This window comes from Octopus sinensis, linkage group LG15 (assembly GCF_006345805.1).
Source record: "Octopus sinensis linkage group LG15, ASM634580v1, whole genome shotgun sequence".
Classification (NCBI taxonomy): domain Eukaryota; kingdom Metazoa; phylum Mollusca; class Cephalopoda; order Octopoda; family Octopodidae; genus Octopus; species Octopus sinensis.
Genome location: NC_043011.1, coordinates 33,367,320 through 33,394,307, shown reverse-complemented (window position 1 = coordinate 33,394,307; position 26,988 = coordinate 33,367,320). Strand labels below are relative to the sequence as shown.

General features: G+C 36.9%; 1 protein-coding gene across 4 annotated transcripts in view; it reads right to left on the bottom strand.

Moving 5' to 3' along the window:
* Positions 1 to 26,988, bottom strand: part of LOC115219642 (BTB/POZ domain-containing protein 17) — a 194,197-nt gene that overhangs the window by 52,697 nt on the left and 114,512 nt on the right. For 3 of the 4 annotated variants that reach the window (XM_029789804.2, XM_036509609.1, XM_036509611.1), the window contains exon 2: positions 23,266 to 23,313. The exons of the other annotated variant lie outside the window; for it this stretch is intronic. In XM_029789804.2, coding sequence (XP_029645664.1) covers positions 23,266 to 23,313 — 48 coding nt within the window. The remainder of the gene's footprint in view (positions 1 to 23,265; positions 23,314 to 26,988) is intronic. 4 annotated transcript variants of the gene reach the window in all.

Genomic DNA, 26,988 nt, shown 5'->3' with positions numbered 1-26,988 from the left:
CAAGGATGTAAACAAACCAATGCTGTGCCTGAAGCAGAAACCACACAGTTGCAAAATTAGCTTCTTAACCACACAACCATGCCTACACCTATTTATATATATATATATTCATGCATTGTGTGCATGTGTATGTGTGGTTGAGGATGTGTATATATACATGCATACAATTGCATGTGTACAGACACGGTGAAGAGAACACAATGAAATAGAAAGAGAAAAATGTATGTGTCTGTATGTGTGCAATTACACACACCCAGAAAGATGCAGGCATGACCAAGTAGTTAAGAAGTTCACCTTGCATTCGTGAGGTTCCAGTTTCAACTCCATTGTGTGGTATCTAATGTAATTGTCATTCATCATAACCTCAAGACAATCCAAGTACTGTGAGAAAAACTGCAAAGCTGCAACCTTTGTGAAACTTCATCAGATAGACTGTTGAATTGTCAATGGCTACTCATATCAAACACACTGTGTGACATTATATGACGCTATTATACACGTGTCTGTGGAATACTCAACTGCCTTAAAGCTAATCCAGTGAGTGCAGTGTTCAGTTGATCACACAACTGGAACATATCATTGAAACCAAAAGAGATCTCTTTTACTTGTTTCAGTCATTTGACTGCAGCCATGCTGAAGAACCACCTAAAAAGATTTTAGTTGAAGAAATCGACCCCAGGACTTATTCTTTGTAAGCCTAGTACTTGTTCTATCAGTCTCTTTTGCTGAACTGCTAAGTTGTGGGGACATAAACACACCAGCTTCAGTTGTTAAGCGATGACAAGGGGACAAACACAGACAGACACACAAATATATATGGGCACATAAATATACAACAGGCTTCTTCCAGTTTCTATCTACCAAATTCACTCACAAGTCTTTGGTCAGCCTGAGGTGATCACAGAAGACACTCGCCCAAGGTGTCACACAGTGGGACCAAACTTGGAACCATGAGGTTGTGAAGCAAGCTTCTTACTACACAGCTACATCTGTATGTATAAATATTTTTGTGTACATGTATTGTGCTGTAATCTTTTATCTTTTATTTGTTTCAGTCATTTGATTGTGGCCATGCTGGAGCACCGCCTTTAGTTGAGAAAATCGACCCCAGGACTTATTCTTTGTAAGCCTAGTACTTATTTTATCGGTCTCACTTGCCGAACTGCTAAATGATGTGGACGTAAACACCCCAGCATCGGTTGTCAAGCAATTTTGGAGAGACGAACACAGACACACAAACATATACATACATACATGTATATGTATATATATATATATATATATATATATATATACATATATACGACGGGCTTCTTTCAGTTTCCATCTACCAAATCCATTCACAAGGCTTTGGTTGGCTCAAGGCTATAGTAGAAGACACTTGCCCAAGGTGTCAAGCAGTGGGACTGAACCTGGAACCATGAGGTTCGTAAGCAAACTACTTACCACACAGACACTCCTGCGCCTATGGATACATACTTACACAAATACTAGGTCCAGCTTATCAATCATATACACATACACCGTCTGGCTGATCTAATCTGGAAGGCATAATAGCAACACATAATTACACACACACACACACACACAAACACACACATATATATATATATGTATATAAAAATACAGATAGATAGAAAGGTGTGTGTAAGGATAAACTGGTCTGTTCTGCTTCAGTGGTCATTTCTGCATGTACTGTTTATGATTTAAAAGGTTCTACTGTATTGGTAAGTGTTCCACATGCATCTCTGTTGATTCATGTCTCTTATATTTGCAACAGAATGCCATGCCAACAACTGTAGAATCTCTTCAATGATAAGTGGTACTTGCACAATCATGGCCATTCAAGCAGAGCAGTATGTCTATATACACAAGCACACAATGTGTGTGTGTATATCTATCTATCTATCTATATATATATATATATATATATATATATATATATATATATAGAGTGTGTGTGTGCATAGAGACATGCATGCATGCATGCCAATTTTCAGGTGCAGTGAACACTAACAACACCAATTTAGGAAATAGCAATGGAGTATATTTTGGTGTATGTGTATTTATAATTAAAAATGTATATGTGTATGCTTGCATGTATGGTAATTAATTGATAATAAAAGCAGAATGAAATACAGTCAGTCATGTGTCTAACTGGTAGAATGTAAGTTGCACCTTCAAAAAAAATGTCCAATAATGTTTATTTCAACACATGATTATCCAACAAGAATCTGCCAAAAAAAAAAATACATAAACTTTCTGTATGTGTGAAGGTATAGCTCATGTGTGCGGGTATGACTGTGATTAAGAAGTTTGTTTTGAACCCTGCTGTTTCAGGTTCAATCTGTGTGTAGGTACATTCTACTATAGCCTGAGGCTAACCAATGCTTTGTAGGCATATTTGCTAGATGGAAACTGAAAGAGGTCTGTTTATATATATATATATATTTATTTATTTCATCATCTAAAAGCTTGTAAGTCAGAAAAAAACAGGGATTTGTATATTTGTCAATAGAATGGGTATATTAATATTGGCTTCAGTTTTTGGCATAAGGCCAGTAATTTTGGGGATTGGGGCAAATCAGTTACATTAACTCCAGTGCTCAACGGGTCTTAATTTATCAACCCCAAAACATAAAAGGCAAAGTCGACTTTGGTGGGTTTTGAACTCAGAGCATAAAAACGGATGAAATGCCATTAAGTATTTTGCCTGGCATGCTAACAGTTTTGCTGGCTAGCTGCCTTAATGAGTGTATATTATATTGGGTTGTCTGGAAAGTTCGTGCCGATTTTTAAAGGATCATGCCGATTTTAAAGGTCAATAAATACTTGCCATTACATTTTTAATCAGCCAAATATGAACCATTTTGTTGCATAATGTATCTCCATCTTTCCTTTAACTTGAAAATATCCTCTTCCCAGAATTGAGGTGGTTTCATGGCAAAGAATTCATCAAGGTATCTTTTTACATCATCCAAGGAATTGAGAGTTTTACCATTAAGACTATTCTGCAGAGACCTGAGTAAGTGGATATCTGAAGGAGCAATATCTGGTGACTATGGGAGGTGGGGTAACACATCCCAGCCGAGCTGCAGCAATTTTTGTCTGGTTCCCAAAGCATCAAGTGCCGAAAATGAACTTTCTTATCTTCCATTTTAAAGGGTTACAGAATTAACACAGGTTATAGGAACATAAACTTTCTTCCACGAAAAGATAGCTTAAACTGTCCTTTAAATGGATGAGTAGTCAAATCCTATTTTATGGACTCAACCAGGTTCTAAAATAAGTCGAAAGGTAAACTACTATAAATCGGCACAAACTTTCCGGACAACCCAATATATTAAGAAAGGGTGTGTGAACTACATGATTTTCCAGTGGCATTTTTCTCTTGATAGGGTTAAGATTGGGTGTGAAACTGATTCTAACCTTAAATCTACTGGCAGCCAGGGCCATGTTGCAGTACAGGGTCACAGCATCAGAAACCTTTTTACTTGAAAACAGGTTAGAGATTCTTCCGCTGACCCTCTTAATCAGGTTTCTGAACACTATAGCTGTATTAATGTTTGGCTTTCTAAAGGGCTGATAAGCATGAGATTCTAAGTTGAAGGTCATATCATAAAAATCAATTGCCTTCAAGCTTCTTCTTACTGGGTTCTGGTCTTAATAGAAACCAAGGTCACAGCAGCAAAACTAAGGTCATAATAAAAAACCAACCTAACCAGGAGGTGATAGATTTTTTTAAGGGCCCAGGAAGGTAGTCATTTACATCAACTCAAGTATTTGTCTGTTTCTTCATTTCATCAACTGCAAAAAGATGAAAGGTGTAGTTGATCTTGAGATTTGAACTCAAAATCTACAGAGGCGTAGGAGTGGCTGTGTGGTAAGTAGCTTGCTTACGAACCACATGGTTCTGGGTTCAATCCCACTGCATGGCACCTTGGGCAAGTGTCTTCTACTATAGCCTCGGGCCGACCAAAGCCTTGTGAGTGGATTTGGTAGATGGAAACTGAAAGAAGCCCGTCGTGTGTGTGTGTGTGTGTTTGTGTTTGTGTGTGTATGTTTGTGTGTCTGAGTTTGTTCCTTCCATCATCGCTTGAAAACTGATGCTGGTGTGTTTACGTCCCCGTAACTTAGTGGTTCAGCAAAGAGTCCGATAGAATAAGTACTAGGCTTCCAAAGAATAAGTCCTGGGGTCGATTTGCTCGAATAAAGACAGTGCTCCAGCATGGCCACAGTCAAATGACTGAAACAAGTAAAAGAGAAGTAAAAGAGTAAAACAGGCACAGTAGAGAGTAAAGAGAGCTGGAAGAAACACCACTAAGTGTTTGGTCTGAAACACTAACAATTTTGCCAGTTCACAGCTCTCCAATAATAATGTTTTCAAATTTTGGCACAAAGCAAGCAATTCTGGGGGTAGTGGGGGGGGAGTAGTATGTGTGTAGATAATAGACAATTCCTTCAGCCCCCAGTACTCGACTGGTACTTATTTTATTAACCACAAAAGAATAAATTGCAAAGTTGACCTCAGCAGAAGTTAAAATGAGAACATTAAGAGCCAGAAGAAATGCTGTTAGGCATTTTGTCTCCTGCACTAACCATTCTGCTAGTTTGCCAACTTGATAATGATAATAATAATCCTTTCTACTATAGGCATAAGGCCTGAAATTTTTGGGGAGGAGGTGACTTGAGGAGACCAGCTGTGCTTGAGGAGACCTATTGAGTCAAGTACATCAACATCAAAATAAAAATCAAATGGAAATTGTAGTTGTGATACCTGTGCTGGTGGCACGTAAAAAGCACCATCCGAACGTGGCCGATGCCAGCACTGCCTTGACTGGCTTCCCTGCCAGTGGCACGTAAAAAGCACCAACCGATTGTGGCCATTGCCAGCCTCCCCTGGCACCTGTGCCGGTGGCACGTAAAAAGCACCCACTACACTCATGGAGTGGTTTGCATTAGGAAGGGCATCCAGCTGTAGAAACACTGCCAGATCAGACTGGAACCTGGTGCAGCCTCCTGGCTTCCCAGACCCCGGTCGAACTGTCCAACCCATGCTAGCATGGAAAATGTACGTTAAACGATGATGATGATGATGATGTGAGTCGACTACATTGACCTCAGTGCTCAGTTAGTACTTATTGAAAGGATGAAAGACAAGGTCAACCCTGGTGGTCTTTGAACTCAGAATGTAATGACAGACAGAACACTGCTAAGCATTTTGCCTGGTGTGCTAATGATTCTGTTAGTTTGCCACCTTAATAATAATAAGAGAACTGAGAGAGCACAGACCTCCACCAAGGCAACACCAATGCCATCTCAACGATTAGCTGGAGATGATTTTTAAATTGAGAATATCTGAAATAAACTTGACTGCTCTCACAAACGAGAATACTAAAAATGAACCTGACCGCTCTCAAAAATTAAGTGAGAAAAAAATGGAAAAATAATCCAGAATCTTTGTCCAGAACCAGATCGATCTCAAAATGTAATCAGTTCATGCCACCCATGAGGCCAAACATCTCTGAAAGTTTCATCTGAATCCATTCAGCAGTTCTTGAGATATCTCGTCCACGGACAAACAAACAAATAAACACAACTGAAAACAATGCTTCTGCCTTTGCTAAGGCAGAGGTAATAATAATAATAATAATAATAATAATAATAATAATAATAATGCTCTTACGGATGCAAAGATCAACTGCTAATCAATCGTATGATCCTTGAGAACTGTCACAACAAGCGCAGAAATCTCAGCACCGCATGGATTGACTATAAAAAGGCCTTCGACAGTATACCGCATCCATGGATCTTGAGATCGCTGAACAACTTCAAAATTTCCCCTGTGATTTCAAACTTCCTGAAGCACAATATGTCGTTGTGGAATACGAATCTCCAATTATACCACTCTAATGGAGTACTTGCCTCAGAAAATATAAACATCAACTGTGGAATTTTTCAAGGTGACTCACTTTCACCTTTAATATTCTGCATAGCCCTAATACCCCTTACAAGTGGATTAAACAGAACAAGGTATGGGTATAAAATTGCCAATAAAAAAATAAGCCATCTATTTTATATAGATGACTTAAAACTTTATGGTAAAGACAATAATGAACTTGAAGGCCTATTGCGCACCGTGAAAGCATTCAGCGATGACATCGGGATGGAGTTTGGACTTGAGAAGTGTGCCAAGGCCACTTTGCAGAAAGGGAAAGTGAAGACCACAAATTCAGTCGTGTTAGATGTTGACACAGTCATAAGAGAGCTTGAGCAAGAACAAACATACAAATATTTAGGGATAAATGAAGGCTCTGGTATTCAGCATGCAAGCATGAAAGAGAAGATCAGGAAGGAATGTTATAGGAGAGTTCGTGCAGTCCTGAAATGTGAACTAAATGCACGTAACAAGGTGTTAGCTATAAATTCCTTAGCAGTTCCAGTTGTTACTTATAGCTACAATGTGTTGAACTGGAATATGAGTGAAGTAAAGAATATAGATAGGAAAATACGCAAGCTGCTGAGTTGTAATAGGATGCACCACCCAAAGGCAGACGTAGATCGCCTTTACCTTCCCAGAGCCCAAGGAGGTCGAGGCCTGATCCAATTTGAACTAGCTTACAAAACAACCACAATTGGACTGGCCAAATATCTCGAAATATCGAATGACTGGATGCTAAAGCTCGTGGAAAATCACGAGAGACGAAAGAAGCTTCATTCTATCATAAAGGAAAGCAAAAAATTTGCTATTGATCTCGTGCAGGATACCCAAACTGAACAACCCGAGGGAAGTACGGCAACTATTGTTGCAAAGAAGGTGAAAATGATGGCAATGAAAAAAGCGCACGAGCAATTGGCTGATAGGTGGGAGGAGAAACCTCTGCACGGCAAATATGTGACCCGCAGCAAACAAGCTGATGTTGACCAGAAGCAAACCCATCAGTGGCTACGGAGCTCAGGGCTAAAAGCAGAGAGCGAAGGTTTCATCCTGGCTGCTCAAGATCAAAGCCTATTAACCCGGAACTACCAGGCCAATGTGATGAAAAATGGAGCAGACCCAAAATGCTGATTCTGCAACGACATGATTGAAACAGTGGACCACCTAATCTTTGGATGCAAAGTCTTAGCACCAGTGGAGTATAAATTAAGGCATGACAGAGTTGGCCAATATCTCCACTGGCTAATAAGTCGGCATTACAATATCAAAACTGCCAACAAGTGGTATAATCACCACCCTGAGGCTGTAACTGAAGGAGAAAATGTAACCATTCTGTGGGACTTTGCAGTACATACAGACCGAACCATCAAGGCCAATAAACCAGATATTGTTGTGAAAGACCAAAACAATAAAGTTTGCTTATTGATCGACATGAGCATCCCCTGTGATCATAATATCTCAGCGAAAGAGTTTGACAAGCTCAGAAAATATAAAGACCTACTCATTGAAATTGAGAAAATGTGGCATCTCAAGGCGGTTACAATACCAGTGATCGTAGGAGCACTAGGAATGATCAAGAAGGGAACTGAAAATTACATGAGAATGATCCCTGGCTTACCATCCCTGCAAGAATTGCAAAAGATTGTCTTAACTGGTACATCACACGTATTGAGAAGAGCATTGTCGATGTGAGAACTGTTGCTGCTCATGTATTTTAATTTAACTTAAAAAAAAAAAAAAAAAAAAATGAACGAACTATTGAGTTTGGTTTCATGGCCTACCAATGTATACTATGAGTTTCTTTGCCCTAGGAGTCGGGAAGACACTCGGCAAGAAATGGAAGCAAATTTGAAAGAAGAAAAAAAATGTAATAATGATAATAATAATAATAATAATATAATAATAATAATAATAATGGCTTCAAATTTTGGCAAGTTTGGAGGAGGGATCAAGTCGATTAGATCTATCCTAGTGTTCAACTGATACTTATTTTACTGACTCTGAAGGGATGAAAGTTACAGTTGACCTAGGCAGAATTTGAATTCAAAACATTAAGACGGACAGAATGCTGATAAGCATTTTGCCTGGCATGCTAACGACTCTTCCAGCTAGCCACCTTAATAATAATAATGATGATAATAATAATAATAATAATAATAATAATAATATTAATAATAATAATAATAATAATAAGGATAATAATAATGCTCTGATGCAGTACCAGGCAGTGGCTCTCATGGCTTCTGATCTTAACTGATTGGAAGTGTTATCACGACATGTTTTGTTTTGGTATAAAAGATGGGCTACAGCAAATATTCTGCTCAATACCACAGATTTGCTTGTTAGTTTCTTGCCCTTAACAAGTTGAGCATGTCCCTTATTGGCTGATGTGTACATTTCTGATCATAAGGAGAAGCAGTGGGGGAGCATCATAGCCATGTGTTGAAAGAAATTCTTTGGGGTTTAAATAATTCACCTCTGGAAACATGAGTGTTTCGTTCAACATATTTAAACAACCCTTATTCAGGAACCTTTTGAGCAGGATGGGCTTCTCAACCTGAAGAAAATTCTAACTGGACCCCACCTGCAAGTTTATGCACTGTTTATCTTAATATGAGATTACCTTATCGCGCACATATAGTTGTGATGCATGTTCCTGGCGTACCCTTATCAGACGAGTAGTCATGATGGGTATATCGGGCTTCATATATTTATACCCCAGTGTTACTTTTATGGCATGTGCTGCTCTCTCACTCAATAATAATAATAATAATAATAATAATAATAATAATGGTTTCAAATTTTGGCACAGGGTCAGCAGATTTAGAGAAGAAGGGGAAGTCAATTACATTGATCCCAGTACTTATTTCATCAACGCCAAAAGAATGAAAGACAAAGTCAACCATGTCAGAATTTGAACTCAGAATGTAGAAACCTGGAAGAAATGCACTAACGATCCTGCTATCTTGCTGCCTAAATAATAAGTGTTTCTAATTCAGGCACAATTTCAACACTTTTGAGAAGGTTAGTCCCTAGACTACATTATCCAACGTGTCAATGTTTCCTTCTTTTTTGGGTTATGATTTACATGATATTTAGCTGCTGTTTCTAGCAGATCTAGTAATCATAAAGGGGTTTTAGACTGCAGAAGCTACTGCCTTGATTTGAAATTTAGATAATAAATTCCAATAGTGCCTTATAGTCTGCAGAAGAGTAGTGAACGTGAGGTTAAGGTGGTGGAAAATTTAAAACCACATAGTTATGAGTTAATACTTTAATGCCTCCCTGGGGCTGGGTACATATCTTTAATTGCATTACTTCATCTGACCCATCTTTACATTCCAGTCATATGTTATGAACGAAAGGTTAATAAGGTTAATGTGGAAAGGTCATAAAACAGTGAGACTGTCTGCTCTTAACAGAAACCACCCTCAAACCATATTTACTATGGGAAACTGGATTTAAAACCAAAGAAAAAATTTACATCAAATTACATACACAAACATACATACAGACAGACAAGCACATGTGTTTTTGCAAGTAAGCTGTATAGATGCTTAAACATGTATGTATGCACTGAGTTATGCACATCTCCACACAGATAATTACAGCATTTGGATGGTGAGGTTGTGGCTTTGTGGTTAATGTATTTTGGCTCACAATTGTAAGGTCATGAGCTCAAATCCTGATAGTGCATTATGTCCTTGAGCAAGACTCTTTATTTCACATTTTTCCAGTCCACTCAGCTGGCAAAAATGAGTAGTACCAGAATTTCAAAAGGTCGACTTCGTCACAATTTGTGCCATGCTGAATCTCTTTGAAGAACTATGGAAAGGTTATGCATGTCCATGAGCTGCTCAGCCACCTGTACATCAACCCATTAGTGACCATGGTCCTTTTTTTAGGACCAGAAGGATAATCCATCATATTTCTGTAACAGCTGTATTTTTCTGAGATATCTTTAGTTGGTTATCAAAACTGGAGTGTCTTTCAAATATTATTTTTTTTATATATTTGGTATCAGATAAAGTTGTATAAAAAAAAAGATTTTTGGTAATAAATCAAATAAAACAAGAACACTCAGAGAGTGCAAACCTCTGCCAAGGCAACACCAGCATCCTCTGAATGATTAGCCAGAGATGATTTTTAAAATGAGAATATCTGAAATAAAATCAACTGCTCTCACAAACGAGAATACTAAAAATGAACCCAACTGCACTAAAAAATTAAGTAAAAAAAAAACAGGAAAAATAAGAGTCCTTGTCCAGTACCGGATAAATCCCCAAATCTAATCAGTATGTGCCAGTCATAAGGCCAAACAATCCTGAAAGTTTCATTTGAATCCATCCAGCTGTTCTTGAGATATCTTGTTCATGGACAAACAAACATGACTGAAAACAATACCTCTGCCCTCGCTAAGGCGGAGGTAAAAATTTGGGCATTGATGGTTTAAGTTCAAAAGCAGGCTGTTCCATTGACTAGATCAATTGGAACCATTTACCAGTTCTGTAGCACTCCCAACTTCCCTTGATGCCCTAAGCATGTACTTATTTTGCTTAATGGTTAATCTAGCGCTGGTTGGTTCTCTTTTGCTCTGACCTACTAAAAAGCCAAATTTTAGAACCTTGGCAAGGGTTGGGTACCTTAGTTAGAGCATACATGCATACACACACATACATGCATGCATGTGAATATATATTAACATATATTTGATATGTAATTTGGTTACACATCCATAAATACATGGAAGTATGTACATGTGCATGAATAAAGAGTATATCAAATAAAATGTTTGGCACAGAAAACTTTTAATAAGTTTTGACATACATCTGTTTTAACAAACAATCTGAGATCTGAATGATTAGATGTTTCTTGTATTCACTGTGTGTGTGTGTGTGTTGTGTGTGTGTGTGTGTGTGTGTGCGTGCGTGTGTGTATGTGTGTGTGCATGTGTGCACACATATATGTGTATGTGGGCATGTATATATGTGTGTGTGTGAGCATATATAAATGTGTGTGTGAGCATGTATAAATGTGTGTGTGTGAGCATGTATAAATGTGTGTGAGCATGTATAAATGTGTATGTGTGAGCATATATAAATGCGTATGTGTATGAGCATGTATAAATGTGTGTGTGTGAGCATGTATAAATGTGTGTGTGAGCATGTATAAATGTGTGAGCATGTATAAATGTGTGTACGTGTTTTATGTAACATATGACTCATAAAATAAGTAGGTAGAAATACTAGTTCTATTAAACATCCATAGGATTAATATCTACAAACACACACACATACCCACACGTACATATTCACTCACTCACACGCACACACGCACACATATATAAACTCACATACACATATGTGTGTGTATATATATGTAACTATGTATAATGCTTATGCACACCTATATAAATACTCGGTCATTTATATATGCATCCATGTATATACTTTAGCATATTAATACACAATGACAAATGTATCTATACACATGCAAGCACACCCACAAATATAATACACATTCAAATATACTGTATGTATGCATGACTGTGTATGTGTGTTATAGCATACACACATCCATTAATGCAATCCATAAGCACAAACACACACACACCACACACACATATATATACATAAATACATACATACATGCACACATACAGAAAATCTGATGGATATGTGCACGGAAGCCAAATTACACAATATCATTGAATCACAAGAGCTTCTATTCAACACCCTCCACATTACTCGGCATAACTACATTCATCACAACCACTACCACATCCAATCGTGAGAAATTATTTCTTCATTTCTCTCATACAATTTGTGTGTGTACCTTTAGTAAAGATTTTACTATGATTCACATAAATGTCAGGTCTTTTAGTGAATTTTTTTTTATTGTTTTTTTTTTTGTTTAGTTTAGTTTATTTTTGCTCTGGATAAGCTGATTCATAACCTTTTTTAAAATCTCATTTTAGATATATTTTTTATTAAGCATTTTTTTTTCTATTATGTGATGTAAAAAAAAAAAGATATAAATATCTCCAAGCTCTGAAGTTATTATTATTATTATTATTATTATTATTACCTCCACCTTAGCGAAGGCGGAGGTATTGTTTTCAGTCATATTTGTTTGTCAGTGGACAAAATATCTCAAGAACTGCTAGATGGCTTCTGATGAAACTTTCAGGAATGTTTGGCCTTGTGACAGGCACAAACTGATTAGATTTTGGGATCATACCAAACAGGGATTCCTGTTTTTTTACTTAATTTTGAGAGCGCTCGGGTTCAGTTTTAGTATTCTTGTTTGTGAGAGCAGTTGAGTTTATTTCAGATATTCTCATTTCAAAAATCATCTCTGACTGATGCTGGTGTTGCATTGACAGAGGTTTGGACTTTCTGACTGCTCTTATTATTATCATTATTATTATTATTATTATTCCTGCTGAAGTCAACTTTGCTTTTTATCCTTATGAGATCAATAAAATAAAGTACCAGTCAAGCACTGGGACCAGTTTAATTGACTCATCATCTCCCTTAAAACCTGCTAGTCTCATGTCAAGAATTATTAGAAAAAAATTCTTCTTATTATTATTATTGTTTGAGGTCAACGTTACCTTTTATCCTTTCGGGGTCAATAAAATAAGTATCAGTTGAACACTGAGGTTGATGTAATTGACTCACCCATTCTCCACAAAAAAAAAAAAGTGGCAGAATCATTAGCATGCCAGGTGAAGTGCTTAGCAGTATTTCATCTGCCACTACATTCTGAGTTCAAATTCTGCCATGGTTGACTCTGCCTGTCGTCCTTCCTGGGTTGATGAAATAAATACCAGTTGAACACAGGGGTTGATATAATCAACTTAACCCACTCACCCCCAAATTGCTGGCTTTGTGCCAAAATGTGAAATTATTATCATTATTATTATTATTCCTGTTGAAGTCAACTTTGTCTTTTGTCCTTTTGAGGTTGATAAAATAAAGTACCGGTCAAGTACTAGGACCAGTTTAATTGACTCATCCTCTCCCTTCAAAACTGTTGGTCTCATGTCAAGAATTAATAGAAAGAAGTATTTTAAAAAGTGCTTAATTAATTATTCATACTATGTGGGATGTAAATTATGGTTGTATTATGATATATTCATATTTGTTTATTATATATATATATATATATATATATATATATAGTAAGATAGGGGTTATGGATGTAACCCACTATGGGATATTAATTATCCAATATACTGTTGGTAAAGTACCCAAATTCTTAATACACAAATGTTTTTAATTGCAATGCAATTAATTCATTTATTGTTTTAAATGGGTGAAGGTAAAGAAATATTTTTACTGTAAATTTATAATACAAATAAGAAAATGGAGAAACAAATTCATTTTGTTCATCAACTTACGGATATTATTATGGGTATATCTTTCAGAAAGATATACCCATAATAATATCCGTAAGTTGATGAACAAACTGAATTTGTTTCTCCATTTTCTTATTTGTATTATATATATATATATATATACATATTGGTCGTGGTTCATATTATGGTTTATATATAAATGTATATACTAGAAATGTTGGGGTATTATTATGTTTTAGTAATATTAACTGGATTTGTAGAGTATGTTTTGCTACAGTAATTACTAATTTAGTTTTGGTGGTTCCTTATATTGGTAAGGTTTTGGTTTATTGAATTTGGGGAGGGTTTTCTCTTGATTTCATTTTCTATTTCCTTTAGTAATTTTACATTTAAAATTTTTTTCTTAAGAAAGATGTGTTTAATAATTGATGATTAAACTCATATTTGGAGTTTATATTTTATCAAATATTATATTACATATGCTTAAGTAATGTGATTATTGGTCAATACCAGATGTCTTATTCTTGGATATTACATAGTTCTAAATCTGCATTTGAACCAATAACCTCTATCTTTGGATTAAGAGTAATAATACTGGACCTAAAATTACACACACCATATTTTTTTGTTTGTTTTATTTCAAAGACAAATTAGACAGTTGCAGTTTCCACTATATAAGACAGCTTGGCAACAGCCAGAATTCCTTTTGATCATGGGTCTGGTTGATCATGACTGACCTGGGGCTAAACAACCACCACAACTATTGCCACTACCACCAAGGCCACCACCACCAACTGATCATTTGTCTTAATAATTCAATACAAATTTTAAATATCTCTACATAGGTTTTGATTGCTCAACTCAGAAATAATGGACAGTAACCAGTAGAAAGGTTTCTACTGGTTTCTGTCATTCTCTCTCTCTCTTCTTCCCTCCCCTACCTCACTCTCCTGCTTTCTTTGAATACACAGTTGTTTAACTACTTGTTTACAAACGAAACAAACAAAGAAAAAAATAGAAAAGAAAAAGACAAAGTGCAAGAGAAATCAATCACCCAGAAAATTTAGTTCACATAAAACAGGACCACACCTAGTAAGAACAAAAACAAAATGAGAAAGAAAAGAAGGAAGCAACAGAGAAAAAAAAGAGGAAAATAGAAAAGAAAAAGTAAGCAAAAGGAAAGAAAAGAAACAAAAAAAAAAGGAAAAGAAAATTTTTTTTTTGCTCTTCATACATCTACATGGCTGTAAACTTATTTCTATATTCTGGTGTGGTTGATTAGTCAGCAGTTCAAACGTGTTTCAGACTTTGGGATTTCAGACTATTGGAATTTCACATGCTTTCATCTTTCCCTATTTTTAAAGGTATCAAAAAGTTGCCCTGCACATAATGCAGTTCTATTATGAATAAGAGACTGAGTGTTGTAAGCTAGGGAACTGGATAAGCGCAAGACCAACAGGCACAATAGTTGCGAGTAATAATAATAATATATTCATTATTTACATTTGATGGACATTTGTCCTCATCTTGTTTGTTGTTAACACAATGTTTCAGCTGATGTACTCTCCAGCCTTCATCAGGTATCCTGAGGGAATTTTGAACTTGGGTTTTCATTCCTAAGGTATTTTTCGCATGTTATTATTATTATTATTCAGGTTACTGCTTGGAATCGAACTCATGTGGTGTAGTGGTTAAGAGCACAGGCTACTAACCCCAAGATTCTGTGTTCGATTCCAAGCAGTAACCTGAATAATAATAATAATAATAATAATAATATCATTGGAAAAATACCTTTGGAATTAGAACTCAGGTTCGAAAACGATGATGAGGATGATATATATATATCATTCTCATCATCGTTTAACATCTGCTTTCCGTGTGTGTGTGTATGTGTATTTATATGTGTATATATATATATATTATATATATATACATACACACACACACACAATGGTCTTCTTTCAGTTTCCGTCTATCAAATCCACTCACAAGGCTTTGGACAGCCTGAGGCTATAGTAGAAGATACTTGTCCAAGGTGCCATGGAATCTGAACTCAGAATGTAAAGTCAGAAGAAATGCTGCTATGCACTTTGGCTGGAACAGTAAGGCTTCTACCAGCTCACAGCCATATACTATAATAAGATATTGAAAACCAGCTAAATTATGGCAGCCTGTTAGCACAAACATATGAAAATTTGCTTACGTACATCAGCAACTATGTAGAGAGGTCACATCATCCCATTATACTTCCATCCCCCAGTAGACAAAAACCATACTTCATATCTCTCTTTAATGACTGTATTACCTTTAAGAAACATTTTTTGGTTAGCTAAAGGAAAATTTTCTGGAAAAAGAAGGAAGTTAAGTTAAACTTTAATTCACCCATTTACATTTTGTAATGCATGAATGACAGCAAAACCACAATGATGGGGCATCACTCATTGGCCAAGTGCAATAAAAGCCAGAAATTTGAGTTTTACATCCTGTATGAGTTGTCTCAACCTAAACAATTGTACAGTTTATCTGAAGTATAAAATCAAAATACGGTACTTGCATAATGTAGTTTATTTATGATAAATTTAAGGCTTCATATTTTATTCCACCATACTGTTACAGTATTATATTTACATGCACAGAATCATGCATTTTCCTCAACAAGACCTCTTCAAAATATCTCTCACTACGTGTATGAAGAAAAGGGCAGTGAGCTGGCAGAATTGTTAGCACACCAGGCAAGATGCTTAGCAGCATTTCGTCTGTCTATGTTCTATGTTCAAATTCCACCGAGGTTGACTTTTCCTTTCATCTTCTCGGGGTCAATAAAATACGTCCCAGTTGAACACTTGAAGTTCATTTAATCGATTTAGTCTCTCCCCCAAAATTGCTGGCCATGTACCAAAATCTGAAACTAACATGCGAATGTAGAAATATACTAAGTTTGTTTTTCCTTTTCTCTATGAAATGCACTTGTAAAAATAGCAATATGTTTTATGTAAGAGGCCATCTTACATGTCAGCAAATACAAATTTAATTCTAACAACAGGTAAACCACAAATAAACATTCATATGAAGGTAGATACAATAATCCTTCACCATATCACAGTTCGCTTATCGCAGTTTATTACTTAAGCTTATGCCGATTCCTCTGTGGTGTTGTTTTGCATTTATAATAAAAAGCTACATGCCACCACTTTTCTTCAAAAGATGGTCCACAAAATTCATGAGGAAAACTTCAAGGAAAAGAAAGGACCAAAAGGGCATAAAAACAAGAAATATGTACTGTGTGGATTTCATTCGGTGGTATTTTTATTTCTGTTGTCTTTAAGCATTAGACAATGGTTAGTGTTGGGTCTGCATTGTATGTATTGTATTATTTTGTTAAGTGGAAGGTGGCAAGCTGGCACAATTGTTAGTATGCCGGGCTAAATGCTTAGCAGAATTTTGTTCATCTTTCCATTCATCATCATCATTATCATCATTGCTTAACATCCGTTTTCCATGCTAGCATGGGTTGGACGGTTTGACTGGGGTCTAAGAAGCCAGGAGGCTGCACCAGGTTCCAGTCTGATCTGGCAGTGTTTCTACAGCTGGATGCCCTTTCTAATGCCAACAACTCCATGAGTGTAGTGGGTGCTTTTTACATGCCACCAGCACAGGGGCCAGGGGAGGCTGGCAGCAGTCACAATTGGTTGGTGCTTTTTACATGCCACCAGCACGGAAGCCAGTCAAGGCGGTGCTGGCATCGCCATGTTCGGATGGTGCTTTTTATGTGCCACCCACACGGGTATCACAACTACAATTTCCATTTGATTTTTATTTTGATGTTGATGTACTTGACTCAATAGGTCTCCTCAAACACAGAAGGTCACCCTACGATCCAAAGTAAGCACAACAGGCTGTCCTGCGATCCAAGGTACTTTGGATGGGCTGGGGCTGCTATGTGAAGCTGGAGCAGGAAACAGCCATGAACTCATGTTATTTGTCGGGTCTTCACAGTCACAGCTTATCCCCAGAGGTCTCAGTCTTTCTCAAGTTCAAATTACACTGAGATCAAATTTACCTTTTAGGGTTGATAAATTAAGTATCTGTTGGTCACTGGGGTTGATGTGATTGACCTTATCCCCTACCCTGAAATTGCTGGCCTTGTGCCAAGATTTGAAAGCATTATTTTGTTAGGTGGTGTTTTCATTTCATTTGTGTAATGTTTTAGAGTCAGACAAGCATTGTGTAGAGTATGCGCTGTGTAGGTGGTATTATGTTGTTAGGTGGTGTTTCAATTTTACTAATGCGATGTTTTAATGTCAGACAGTGATTGTAGAGAGGAATTGTTGTGTAGGTTGTGTCATATAATTGGGTGGTAACCGTGTAAAATATGAGTTGTGGATTTGTTATATGTCTTAGAGGGTCAAATGGTGATTAGGATCGATCTCAGAAATAATTTATTACTATTTTGCAAACAATTTGTGTTACACAGACCATTATTAGATTTCCTGGATTCTTCTGGTCCACTATTTGCCATGCTAGTCATATTATATTACTGTATGGTAATCCTGTGGAATAGGAGTTGTGTGAGAGAAGTGCTATAGCAATGGATGGCAGAATACAAAGGTGACTTCTTACTGCATGCTTTTAGATATTTTCCCTTCTTGTTTCTTTTTTTCCCCTTGTAACAAGACACTAGCCTTTTTGGAAGCATGGGTTCATATCCCTCTGCTGCTGCTAAGACAATATTTTGGGGCACAGTTTTTATGTAAACCTTCACACAAATTATTACCTTCTTTCTTTACTACCCACAAGGGGCTAAACACAGAGAAGACAAGCAAGGACAGACAAACGGATTAAGTCGATTATATCGACCCCAGCGCGTAACTGGTACTTAATTTAACGACCCCGAAAGGATGAAAGGCAAAGTCGACCTCGGCGGAATTTGAACTCAGAACGTAACGGCAGACGAAATACGGCTACGCATTTCGCCCAGCGTGCTAATGATTCTGCCAGCTCGCTGCCTTCAAATTATCACCTGTCCTTGTAATGCCCTATCACTGGACACTCATGTGACAAAAGAAATTATTATAATTTATTATGTTTAACACAGCAGCTTCGCTTGAGAATGTAACAAAATGTCAGCTGTCAACAATCAGAGGACTATGGTAACGTTCTTCATTCAGGTTTCAAGAACTCTACCAAAATTTCAGGTTTTGTACTGAGAATGTAAAGAATTATTACTATGGCAGCAAGATAGCAGACTAGTAATGCTTAGTGACATTTCTTCAAGCCCTTTACTGTCTGAGTTGAAATACCACTGAGGCCAACTTTGCTATTCATCCTTTCAGGGTCAATAAAACTAAAGCACCCATCAAACTATTGGGGCTGATGTAATCGACTATCCCCCACCAAAATGCAAAATGAACTGGCAGAATCATTAGCATGCTGGACAAAATGCTTTGAAGCATTTTTTTCCAGCATTATGTTCTGAGTTCAAATTCTGCTGAGATTGACTTTCGGGGTTGACACAATAAGTACTAGTTGAACGCTGGGGTCAATGTGATTGACTAGTCCCTGTCCTGAAACTCCTGGCCTTGTGCCAAAATTTGAAACCATGCTTTTTATTATTATCATTGGCAGAATCGTTAGCACACCAGGCGAAATGCTTAGCAGTATTTCATTTGCCGCTATGTTCTGGGTTCAAATTCTACCAAGGTTGATTTTGCCTTTCATCCTTTCAGGGTCGATAAATAAAGTACCAGCTGAGTACTGAGTCGATGTGATCGACTGTCCCCCTCCCCACAAAATCCAGGCCTTGTGCCTATAGTAGAAACGATCATTATTATTATTATTATTATTATATTATTATAAGCTGCTTTTCAGAACATTACTTACATAAAATTATGGTGGAAAATTTTAATGTAGAACATGAATATATTAAAATGTCAAAGTTTTGTGTCATATATCCAGATACAGTTTGTGAGTAGATTGATATTAAAAGGGTTAAAGATATTTTGCACATTTCAAATAAAAATTTGAGAATTCATAGGAGAGATGTTTCTCAATTTAAAAGATGCAGAATGAATAAACTTTCTATTTTCCAAAATCTAATAATGAAGGAGCTTCTATGCAATCAGGATGCCTAATCCTGCTAGAAATAGCAACCAAATATCTCTCTTGAATTAGTGTTATTTTTGTAGAGATGTATTGGATATATGAGAGCTCTGAGTACTCTATACCTGGGGAAAAATACAGAATGGTCATATGAAGAAATGCTTTGAGATTGGGCTTGGATTAATCAGAGGTGACCAATACAAGCAATAACAGTCACATTGATGATCACTCTAAAAGTTTACTTGGGGAGAGAAACAAAAATCATTGCACAAACTTTCTGTTTAGAAAAAGAATTACATTAAAAAAAACTTTCAGTTAAAAGTTGAATATAATGAATCATGACAAGCGAATTTATCATGAATAAAATGACAAAATAAAAAGCAAAGAAAGAAATACAATCACAGACCTAGTACTTTGTTAGTATATAGAAAAGAACAAAACACATAAAACTGCGCTGAGTGAAAATAAAGAAATAAAAGGCGTAAAGTAGAATCTCAGTACATATGGAGTACACCCATGATGTGACATAAAAAGAAAGAAAGTAAGAACAATCGAAAGATAAAACATCACAAATAGCATGACAAAAAGCGACTACTTCAGTGAATGGAAAATACAGACAGGTTACTATATAGCTGGATATATATAAACTAACAAACAATGAATGTTCATGAATCAGTAATTCACAATTACATAAGCAAAAACATTGCTATATTTATGAAAAAGAAAAAAAATTTTTTTTTAATAGTTTATTATATATTGAATTACTTTTGGGATCATTACACCAATTCACAAATAACAACCCTGAGTCATATAACAATGCTTTATGATAACATTGACATAAAATTTACATCATCATCATCTGGACAGGCTGGGAGAGTCAATCGCAGTAGGGTTTGAACCATGGTTCTGATAATGCTTTCTACCATCGACATGGGGCCTCAAATTTAGGGGAAGGGTCCTAATTGATTACATTAATTCCAGTGCTTGACCACTTCGTATTTTACTACGCACAAAAGGATGAAAGGCAAAGTAAAGCTTAGCAGAATTTGAACACAGAATTTGAACATTAAGGTGGCGAGCTGGTAGAAACGTTAGCACACCGGGCTAAATGTTTAGTGATATTTTGTCTGTTGTTACGTTCTGAGTTCAAATTCCACTGAGGTCGACTTTACCTTTCATCTTTTCAGAGTCGATAAATTAAGTACCAGTTACACACTGGGATCGATGTAATCGGCTTAATACCTATGTCTGTCTTTGTTTGTCCCCTCTATGTTTAGCTCCTTGTGGGCAATAAAGAAATAAGAATTTGAACACAGAACATAAAATTGAGAGAAATGCCACTTAGCATTTTCTTGGAAGTTCTAATGATTCCGCAGGCTTGCTGCCCTAAGTATGGCTCAGATAATAAAAATATATAACATACGCACGTGGCCACATATTTTGAGAAAGAGATAGTCAATTAAATGAATCTCAGTATTTGAATGGTAATATATATTATAGATATTCTTATTTCTTTACTGCCCACAAGGGACTACACACAGAGGGGACAATCAAGGACAGACAAATGGATTAAGTCAATTAGATTGACCCCAGTATGCAACTGGTACTTAATTTATCGACCCCAAAAGGATGAAAGGCAAAGTCAACCTCAGTGGAATTTGAACACAGAACATAAAGACAGATGAAATACCGCTAAGCATTTTGCCTGGCCTGCTTACGTTTCTGCCAGCTCGCCACCTTATATATTATAGATATTCTGGAAGGAAGAAAGATAACCTAAACTCTAGCACCTTCTACGTAACATCATGATGATTCAACATGTTGATTAACGTTATGATTGTATTAATCCAGTCAGTGGAGCACTATCAGGACTTTCTCAAGTAGGAAATACTCAAGTGATTAGGATTTCCTTTTGCCCAGCAATGCAAGTTAATGGAATACTCAGTAATAACCCTTTCCCTTGCACTACAACCAGTAAGTGCTGTCGCACAAGCCTGTAAATGTGGTGGTTTAAGGCTAACTATTCATATTCTCTGTTATACTGCTCTGAATAACCTGATTCATTGTAGATTCGAGGGGACTCTTTATCCTTTTGGGGAAACCCTGTACACTCAGTAAAGCAGAAGGCAAATGATTTGAGACTATGTAAGGATGAGAGGACACTTTGGTTTGGCTGAGAACATGACAACCTCTCTAGTGCTGGTGCTATAATAATATACTCAGTATGTCCTGTATGATTCACTACAAGGTTCAGTTCTTCATGTAGTGTGGTAGCTTGTGTGTGTCAATGACCCTGAGAGCTATGGAAGCAAAATGTAAGGTCCTGGTAAGGGCCTCATATGCTGGACAGGTCAAAGGATAGAGACTAGACTAATATGAACCATCTGTTCCCAGAGGTAAAAACAGGTTTGTGTAGAGCTTACAGTCGACCTTGAAAAAAACAGGGTTATAGAAGCATTGATGTCAGTTCAAAACCAACAAGACCCAAGAGAGGAAGGCCTTCTCTCAGGCAAAAATATGCAGCAAAATCTGAAAGGCAGAGCTGAAAATGCAGGCATTCAAGAGAAGAGAAGCAGAAAAGGCATCTCAGAGGCAAGAATATTAGAGAAAAGTTATCAAAAGCCTATGCTCTATAGAGAACAAAAGGCTTAAATAAGTAATTATACTCTGTACAATAGTTGCTGTTAAGAAGAGCATCAAGTAATAGAAACCATGCTAAAAAATAGAATGTATGAGTAAAACATGGTCCTCTGACTCAACTAAGATGGCACTAAGTTCTGAGACCCCCTTCGGTCACGACACAGACCATGGGATTGCACCATGGGATTGCACCGGGCAAGGTTGTTTATGGAAGACCAGCAGTCACCCATGCATACCAGCCTCCCTTCTCCATGCCATTGATATTTTCCAAGGGAAAGGTAAGGGCCGATACATCTTGGCACCTGTAATGTCGCAACTCATTTCTACAGCTGAGTGAACTGGAGCAACGTGAAATAAAGTGTCTTGCTCAAGAACACAACATGCAGCCCGGTCCGGGATTCGAGCTCACAACCTCATGATCGTAAGCTCGATGCTCTAACCATTGAGCCATGCACCTTCACTAAGTCCAAATAAGAAGAAATGAACTCAACTATAATAACCCATCCAACCCATTCAGGCATGGAAAGCAGATATGAAAACAGTGATGATGATGATAATGGTGATCTCATCTACTTAGTCATTAGCATCTGTTTTCAATGCTGGCATGGGTTAGATGGTTTGACTGGAGTCAGCATGTCTATATAACAAAGAAGATTCTAGCCATAAATATGTATTACTAGGTGACCATTATTATTATTATTATGTATCCTGCTATATTACTCTGCTAACCTTAAATCTTCCCGGGGATGAAATTGATTGAAGTAGGATAAACTCTGCCCGGCTTGATTAAACCCTAACCATATTATATGAAGAATGAAGTCTTCAATAGATTCACAATGGTACAATGCTAACAAGCAGAGTCAATAATTGACCAGGTAGAAGTAGCAGCTAAATCACTCTCGAGTCACACAGTACCATCTCAAAAGAAAAAAGAAAAAGAAATATTGGATAATGTATTCTTAGGCATACTATGTCAATAAAGAAAAAGTGGGAGAGGCGAGAGAGGAAACAGATGAAATGTCTTTGACTCAAGATTTGATAAACATTAATCTGGTACTAAACAACAATGACAACAACAACAACAATAACAGGCCACATTTCGTGTGTGTGTGCACGTGTGTGTGTGCGTATGTTTGTGTGTGTGTGTGTGTGTGTGTCTTTGTGTGTGTGTTTGTGTGTATGTGTGCATACACAAAAGTTACTCAGTGTAGCTATGTTTACTCACCTTTTCCTGGGACATGCCCAGATTAATTCGTTTTAGTTTTACTTTTGCCTATAAAATAGAAAAAAAAACAGACAAAAATAAAATAAAGGAAGCTAAGATTGATTACTGAACATCTCCAAGACACCTTTTTTTCTTATACAGAAAAAAAAAAATCAATATTGATGGAACAAACCATTAGAGTTACTACAAAGTCAAATCACATGCAGAAGAACTACAATACTTCTCTCTCTCTCTCTCTCTCTCTCTCTCTCTCTCTCTCTGGTGAATGGTTCGGCCCGGAATGTTAGACTTCTCTTCATCACCAAAATAGTTTATTTCACTTTCTGAAATTTTCTATACATAGAGCTTAGAAGTTTTGTTTCAGATTCGTCCTCTTCATTACCTCTTGAGTTTTTAAAATTTATCTCACAAATAGGTTTTTGTTTTAAGTGATTCATGTTAACTATTTGTGTAACATATTATAAAATTAAATACATTATTAACCAACGAAACAAACACAGATGTGGACATAAATACATGTATGCGTACATGTATACACATACACAAATACACGAATACATACACACATACATATATATATACATAATCATCACCCTCATTTAATGTCCATTTTTCATGCTGGTATGTGTTACACAGTTTGACACGATCTGGCATGCCAAAGGTTTGTGACAACCTCCAGTGTCAGGTTTGACACATGTGGCCTAAGTGTGTGTGTGTGTGCAAATATATATATATAAATTATAATTTAGGATATCTAAGAGATACCACCATGCTTGAAATAGCCGCTAAAACTTGACTCTAAAACGACATTAAATATTCATACAGCACCAGGAGTGGTGCTGTATGAACATTTAATGTGCTTTTAGAGTCAAGTTTTGGCTGCTGTTTCCAGCATGGTGGTATCTCTTAGATACCCTAAATTATAATTTTAATAATAATTATTACCTTTGAAGGTTTTTATTCCCATGCTGGCCACTTGATAAGTTCGATATTTAAATAACGATCTTATCCTAATATATATAAATTTTTCTATCTATCTATCTATCTATCTATATATATATATATATATATACATATACACATACATGATTGAGTGTGTGTGAGTGTGATTTAAAATTATTCAAATTAAAACATTCTATCAAAATTTCTTAATATACATTCCAAACATCAGGTTAATAATGATGGTTACTTTCAGTAAATTCCTTATTATTCTAAACATTGATTGAAATGAAGGCAGTGAATTTCAACAGAAATCAATAACAAAAAGGGTTTATACAATGAATTGAAAAGTCTATTTAGCCACATAGGAAGGTTCCTATAAAAACATGACTTTCTCCCATACAACACATTCACACAATTATCAAAGAGTATAGACCAAAAGAAAAACGTTTCAGCTTTTCAGAAGTACTTCGTATCTAACACTTTGTGCAAGTTGGGGTCAGATAAATAAAACTGCTTACTTGTTATTCTCATGAGGAATAATAGACACATTTATTTATCAGATTCCAAATGTTTATTTCTTAACCACATGATTTTAGTAGAGGCACAATGGCCCAGTGGTTAGGGCAGCAGACTCGCTGTCGGAGGATTGCGGTTTTGATTCCCAGACCGGGCGTTGTGTGTGTTTATTGAGTGAAAACACCTAAAGTTCCACGAGGCTCCAGCAGGGGTGGTGGTGACCCCTGTTGTACTCTTTCACCCCAACTTTCTCCACTCCCTCTTCCTGTTTCTTGAGTAACACTGCGATGGACTGGCGTCCAGCTGGGGGAGACACATACACCACAGAAACCGGGCCCATGAGCCTGGCTAGGTTTGAAAAGGGCACATAAATAAATAATAACATGATTTTAACTTCAGTCCTAATGTGTGGCACCTTGGACAAATGTCCTCTATTCTAATCCCAGGACAACTAAAGCCTTGCAAGTAGATTTTGTAGACAGAAACTGAAAGAAGTCCATCATGTGTGTGTGTATCTATGATGGACTTTCTTATTGAAGATGATATATGAGTATCCAGCTTTGCTGAATGACCCACCCAAATGGTTTGTTTATAGTGATTAAATGCATGTGCCATATATTAGCGCACTCGCTCCACCAAATTGACATTGTCTGAATAGGTGCACTGTGTACCAGGTGTTCAAGTGATTGTAGAGCAACATGAGATGAAGTGTTTTGCTCAAGAACACAATGCACCACCTGGCTTAGAAATTGAAGTCATGATTGCTAGATTGTAAATGCAACGCCCTAACCACTAAACCATGTGCTCTGACATGTATATATGATTTGATCTGACTTAATATCAATAATATTTTTATGTGGCTGTGTGGTAAGTAGCTTGATTACCAGCCTCATGGTTCTGGGTTCAGTCCCACTGTGTGGCACCTTGAGCAAGTGTCTTCTACTATAGCCTCGGACCAACCAAAGCCTTGTGAGTGGATTTGGTAGGCGGAGACTGAAAGAAGCCTGTCGTATTTATATATATGTTTATGTATATGTTTGTGTGTCTGTGTTTGTCCCCCCAACATTGCTTGACAACCGATGCTGGTGTGTTTACATCCCAGTAACTTAGCGGTTCAACAAAAGAGACTGATAGAATAAGTACTAGGCTTACAAAGAATAAGTCATGGGGTCGATTTGCTCGACTAAAGGCGGTGCTCCTGCATGGCCACAGTCAAATGACTGAAACAAGTAAAAGAATATTATATTCACTCAAATATAACATGAGAAATTTAATTCAAAACATTAGGGTTAATGGTGGGAAGGGCAGGTAGCACTATACTTAAGTATGAGAAAAGGTAGGAAGATAATAGATATCACATGATAATCCAAATCACATTGCACTTGAATGAATACATTAGCTTTGGGGGCTGGAAAGAACAGCAGCTTGTTTGGAGGCGCAATGGCCCAGTGGTTAGGGCAGCGGACTCGTGGTCGTAAGAATGCAGTTTTGATTCCCAGACCGGGCATTGTGAGGGTTTATTGAGCAAAAACACCTAAGCTCGACGGGGGTGGTGGTGAACCCCGCTCTACTCTTTCACCACAATTTTCTCTCACTCATTCATCATACTTCTGCCACAAAGCAGAGGAACCATGGTGTAACCTGCTATGGTGTGGTAAACTTTCAGACCCTAGTCTAGATTGCGAATCCTCTGTACCCCTGGACAGTTCAGCTCTCCACCCATTAAAAAGCTACCATTTATGGAATGAGGATAACAACGTAGCTTTCGCACCTGTGCAACTGCCAGTCTATCGTGTGTGGTGGATGGATCTTCAAGTTGCCACACACATTCTTAGTAGCTTAGAATAGGCTCCATATAGAGATTATTCTTTGTGGCTAATGGCATGAGTCCTGATTGGAAGAAGACAGCAGCTTGTTAAACACTAATGTTGGAATTGTAGTGACTTTTCAAGATTAGATGCATTCATCAAGAAGTGTTTTAATCAGATCAGATCTATAGACTTCAGTGTGAATGGGTGTTGATATAGTTACACGTTATATCTGGTCTCATGGATATGAGTTAATATGAGTGAAATAAAATAACTAAAGTAGAGCGTGAAAAGTGTACTGAAAATTTAAGTTTGAGTCAACAGAAGCATATATTTTATTCTAAATGTGGGCATTATATATATGTGTGTATATCATCATCATTGTTTAATGTCCGCCTTCCATGCTGGCATGATATATACATACATATACACATTATCTATCTATCTATCTATTTAT